The 5309-nt window shown below is 43.6% G+C and overlaps 1 protein-coding gene across 3 annotated transcripts; it reads right to left on the bottom strand.

Moving 5' to 3' along the window:
- Nucleotides 1-570: 570 nt before the first annotated feature.
- LOC146651777 (protein FAM177A1-like) lies at nucleotides 571-4430 on the bottom strand. 3 transcript variants are annotated; one of them, XM_085383039.1, is made up of 5 exons: nucleotides 4258-4425; nucleotides 3828-4034; nucleotides 3661-3727; nucleotides 1823-1920; nucleotides 571-1743 (listed from the first exon to the last, which is right to left on the bottom strand). In XM_085383039.1, the coding sequence occupies exons 1-5, from the start codon at nucleotides 4363-4365 to the stop codon at nucleotides 1531-1533; spliced, it is 693 nt and encodes a 230-aa protein (XP_085239165.1). In that variant the 5' UTR covers nucleotides 4366-4425; the 3' UTR covers nucleotides 571-1530. The 3 variants fall into 3 exon arrangements, with proteins under 3 accessions (XP_085239165.1, XP_085239164.1, XP_085239166.1); XM_085383038.1 differs by having other exon boundaries at nucleotides 572-1743; nucleotides 3822-4034; XM_085383040.1 differs by having other exon boundaries at nucleotides 574-1743; nucleotides 3822-4034; nucleotides 4297-4430.
- Between the last annotated feature and the right edge of the window lie 879 nt (nucleotides 4431-5309).

Below are 5309 nucleotides of genomic sequence, written 5' to 3'. Positions count from 1 at the left end.
CTTCAGAGAATATTGGAGAATTTTTTCTGTAAATCTAAAAAATATTCATTTTTTCTCAGTGTCCTTTTCACACCTGCTGCCCTACTGAAACTTATGGCGCTCGTCTTAAATGACTGTAATGTGCTAAAGCTGTGGTTTGGTATTGAATTGGTTTGAAATATTATCAGACGGATATTCGTGCCACCCTCTTATTCAAAACCCTACCAGTTTTGAATATTCTCCCACCTCTGAGCTGAGCTAAGCGTGCGTTACTGTTGTTTATGTCATCAGAATGACTGCAGAGGAGGCCGTTCATGACCACAGAAACCTCCTCTGGCCTGAAAATGGGCACATTGTGCTGCGAGCGGACAGGGTCTGTGACCTCAGAGCGGTCTGCATACACAATGACACGGGCTGTTCGTCAGGACTGACAAAGCCAATCGCTCATGTCGCTCGCACTGTGGCCGCGCTCTGAGCCTTTAAAGGGCACGAATCAGCAGCACTGCCAACATCGACTTTTAAAATGAAAGCTGCCTCTATTAATCTTGTTTATGTTTGCCGTCCTGAAATTAAAAAAACTCCCACACAGACGAGTCTAAAAGTCAGACAATAAATTTATTAACAGTTTATCATGAAAAACAATAGAAAAATCCAAAAATTAAGTGCTCAGTCAGTTCAGTAAAATAAATACATAAATATAAAAATGGTAATAAAAACAGTTAGAAATAAGTCATTTTGCAGACTTAGTGTCACAATGCTCCCTGCCATTACCAAAGGCTTACGCGCCACATCTGTGTTCACATTTACAGTGGATGAGGCAGAAGAGCCACACAGATCAGCTGAACCTGTTTCCACTGGTTTTTTAAATTAGATGTCAGTCCTGTGATCCGTAGTTGTTCTGGTAACCAGGACTAAATCTGCTCAGTGCTTCCACAGACATTAAACGTAACGCAGGCTTAATACACATCAACACAAAAACAGAACCAATCAGTGTGTGAGGAGTGTTAGGAAGGCCAGCTGGTTGGTGCAGTCTGGTGCTCCAAGAACGACAAAAACTACAAAACCTACGTGTAACACGTTATCCAGTGTAGAGTGCGCTCACTAAATTCAAGGCTGTTTTATGTCTGCAATGACAACACGTGGCGCTGACTTGGCTGTATCGGTGATTTAGGCACAGTACCGGTGGAGGCACAAGGGAGCGACGCTTCACTGCACACTGGATGAACTTATCAAAGAGGAAACCTGCTCTAAAAGGGCAAACGATGGAAAGAAAACTGTGTTAGCAGTTGGCACATGACATTTCCCCAAGCTATATTTCTCTCTCTCTTTTTAACAATACACCTCTTGTTAATTTGAATTTATTCAAAGATCAAAATACGCTACATGTTATCCAGGAGTTAATTCCTGCACTGTCGCAGCTCTGCTGCCACCGCCATTCAACCACAAAGCAGCAGTGCCGCCCATCTAAAGCTGTGCTGTACACAAACCAAGACAGTGTTCCTGCTTTAAAAAACAGACACCGGGAGGAGATTCTCCTTCTTCCAGGGATGGTTAGGTTGCTGTCACGATGGCAGGGACCCGGATGGTGCTCGGAGCTGCCTGATTTTCATTCTCCACCTGATAGGTGACATCAGGGCGAGCGGTCGCCGCCTCCTCCTCCACGCGGTCAGTGATCGGCTCGTCCACCTCTTCCCGGGATCGTAGCTGTTCGAAGGATCTCTCAGCTTCTTCTGACAGACGGTTTTCCTCTTTCTCTTCCTCCCTCTGACCAAATGACACAAACATGTTTTTAAATGACACAGAATAATCATGAACATCGTCTCTGAATTAGACAGCTTCCTACCTCTTTCTTTATCCTGTAGTACTCATCAATGGCGTACTGATATTTGGCTGATGTTATCCCAAACAGGGAGGCCATCCTCTCCCCGAGGTAGTCGCAAGCTGTGGAAACAAAAGGAATACGTGGTTATAAAATACAAGCTGATCAAGTCACGCAGCAGTGAGTCAGGTTTTAAGTGTTAGCCAGCTTTGGTCGGCCATTCACAGCTGGCTGTCAGCTTCATCAAGCGGTGACCTCGAGCTGGCACGTCGCACAGTTTGCAGCTGAGTGCAAATTGGCTAAGATGAGAATTAGCACCTCCGAGTCAGAGGTCACGGTCCTGTCAAACTGCCCGACGACAGCCGCCTCAAGTGAAAGAGTTCAAGAACCTCACAAGCAGGGGGTGGAGGGATGAAAAAGAGGATTGGCAGGTTGATGGTGATGCTGACGCCGTACCTGTCCGTTGTGATAAAGCTGGACTGTGTTAGACCCGCCCCTCCTATATCACTGGACAGTGTTGTGACAGGAGCTCGTCTGTGTTCGCTCTTCAGTCGTGAATCTGGTTTCTCCTACAGCAGAACGCAAAGCAAGCTTCTTTAATTTATCACTGCGTAGTGCTGCGATATTTTGCACGCGTATAGTATTGATAGAGGAGCACCAAATACAGATATCTTATTAAATAAATGTCAATACTACGAAGAACACCACCATGCTGACATAATGTTAGCCGAGCCCCTGAAACACCACAAAGCTACCTGCTGATTCAGAGCTCTGTCTCTCGCTGTCTGTTCATTTTCTGACACTCTGCAGCCGACTGCAACTTGTGGCGATTAAATGATTGGCCGCAGTTTGAAGGTGTTGCTTTTGATGACAAGGCGAGGTAACTGCTGTATTATGATAAACATTTCACTGCCAACTTGACACCATAAATCACAGAGTGATAGCAGACTGACTCCATCGTATGGCAACATTTATGGCAGGTGTAGCGACAGTGCTGGCCTGCTTGACAATCTCATTCTGTAGCGAAAGGAAAAAACCCAAACTGGAGCAAAAGATACAGGCGACTGACAAATGACGTGATGGGTAATATAACAGAAGGTTCCCCAATATCCACTAACAGTCAGATGCTAGCCACAGCGTCATCTGGAATAAGCGAGTGGCATCATGTGTGCAGAAACTGAGGCGGAGCCAGTGCATGTTGTAGAGATTAAGCTCTCAGCCAGGTTAGGAAGGCCTCGGTGTCCCGCCTGGAATACTTGATGTGGAGGAAGACTGCTAAATAAAACGGATGGGCAGCCAGTTTAAAGCAGTTTTAAATCAATTTACACAATCTTGGTTTAGAAACTGATGGCTTGTTGCTTGTTCTGTAACACTGTGGAGCTGAAACACATCTGTAACGACCCGCTACTGGGTGAAAATGATAACATCCAAATATAAAATAACCGAGGACGCTGCAGTAAATTGTGTAAGACTCTATGTTTTATTTTTTATCAAGACTTCTTCTTCAGGAAAACTTTCAATTGTGGCAGAACATCCATAATTGACTATTAGGACTAAAATTTCACATTTATGAATAAGCAAGTTAAGTAACCGCATCCTGGAAGTGATCTGAACCTGTGCAAAACCAATAATCTCCTAAAATTAAAAGATATATGCAAATCACTGCTTTTTTTTTTTTATTTCTGTGAGAAATAAGAGGTAAATATTTTCCAGTTTCTATTAAACCTCTGCAACATTTCCTAAAATAAGAGCCTAAGTGATGCGATGCATAGTAAAACTAAGATGACATATGCAGTTCCAAAGTCAGAAGTGTCCTAAAGAGTTTAATAAAGCATATGTAAAATAAATGTTGCTACACAAACCTGAGATGGTGGACGTAGCCGCTCTCCACATATGGAACCAGAAGTAAGGCCCCCAGGTCATCTTTGACTGCAGCACGAATCAAATGTAACAGTTACTTAAGAACAAAAAGAGACGACACAGTTTCTGTTATCTAATCTACTGTCCGCTCACTGGTCCTCACCCTCACCGCATCGACCGGGGAGGACAGCAGGTCCTTCCTCTCCTGCTCCTTCTCCTCTCCATCCTCCTCCTCGTCTGTGCTGTACTCCTCCATCGTCTCACCGCTGGAAAAATGGATGATCCGCCGGGGTGCCTTCTCCTTCTGCTGCACTCCTTTATCCAGCTCCTCCAGCTCCACACTCTCAAAGTCGTTGGGAGGGTTTGGACTGTGATTCTGGGGAGACATAGCAAGGAAGCAGAGATATTCAGACTAAACAGCAGGTCAGTGAAATAAGAGAAACCAGGAGCTGGAAGGTGCCTTTGTGAACAAACACACATCACAAACAAACAAAAACGACAAATATCTAATAGTAACATCTTCACCAAGGAGAACAACCATGACACAGCTGACAAGTGACAACAAGCTACACTTTCATCGTTAGCAAGGCTGCTATCACCTCGCTAACGGCGGTAATTATGGAGGCGAGACTACCGACCGGCCGCACGTCCATGTTCCGTCCTATCGACACATTAACGTTGGTGAGATAGAGGGATATATCGGCCATTGTTGCGTCTTCTTTGTATCTCGGGATGCTGCGCCCACAGCAACGTCGCGCCTCCGTACGGCCCGGCCCGGAAGTGCCGTCACGCGCCTCGACAAATATCAAAATAAAATATAAAAAAATACATAAAAAGAAAATAAAAGGCGTCTTTACTGTTTGACAAACAGATATGTAAATATTCTGAAATCTTTCTGTAAATTATTGTCAGACTTGTTATGTATTTGTTGTGATTTATTTTATTTATATTGAATGTTTATTGTTAGATTTCATTTATAGTTTCGGTGTAACATTATAAAAAATATACATTACAACTACATGTTATTTTAACAAGGCTTTCCCCGCTGCAGCAGCAGCAGCAGAGAAATCACAGGATTCAAATAAAGGCGACTGTGATGAAGTTTCAGGGTCCTGGTTTTGTGCTCAGTGTCACGGAAACCAGAAAAGACCTGCCATTAAACTGGGATATCCGTGGATCAACCTAAATATCTAGGGGACATGTCAAACAGGAAGGCTTTTTAAAATTTTTATTTCAGACAAATATTGTACGGTATGTGTTAATATCACCTTTGCACTGTACTATAGTAGGTTTGCATTATTTACAGTTATACATAAATACATACATTTGATCTCCTATTTAAATTTTTGCTGACTGTCTGTCCTCACAAACACAGTGTTTATCAGCCACGCTGGTGGGACATCTGTGCTCACAGGCAGAGACACGTGCCCAAGATGGCCATATTAAGGATATTCACTCCCACTGACATTATCGAGCCAAGAGTAGAAGAAACAGTCTGAGAATTTAGATCACGCTGGGTTTTAGGCTCACAGGCATACACTGACCTCTTACACTGTTTATGACATAAAAGAGACAAACGAAAAGCATAATTGGTCCCCTTTGAACTCACATTTAAAGCCTTGACGCGATAGTGTTCTTTTTTCCAATCCTG

The sequence above is a fragment of the Rhamphochromis longiceps genome, linkage group LG15 (assembly GCF_057381845.1).
Source record: "Rhamphochromis longiceps isolate RC_006_pf linkage group LG15, R_longiceps_female_GT1.1, whole genome shotgun sequence".
NCBI lineage: Eukaryota > Metazoa > Chordata > Actinopteri > Cichliformes > Cichlidae > Rhamphochromis > Rhamphochromis longiceps.
Note: the sequence above shows the minus strand (reverse complement) of the source record. Positions and strands in the feature narration are given on the sequence as shown.

Excerpts from the sequence above, each read along its gene's own strand:
- LOC146651777 (XM_085383038.1), bottom strand. The coding sequence starts at position 4,365 with ATGGCCGATATATCCCTCTATCTCACCAACGTTAATGTGTCGATAGGA. Across the intron at positions 1,921-3,660 it reads GGCTACGTCCACCATCTCAG|CTTGCGACTACCTCGGGGAG; the intron begins GTTTGTGTAGCA and ends TTGTTTCCACAG. Across the intron at positions 1,744-1,822 it reads ACTACAGGATAAAGAAAGAG|AGGGAGGAAGAGAAAGAGGA; the intron begins GTAGGAAGCTGT and ends TCATTTGGTCAG.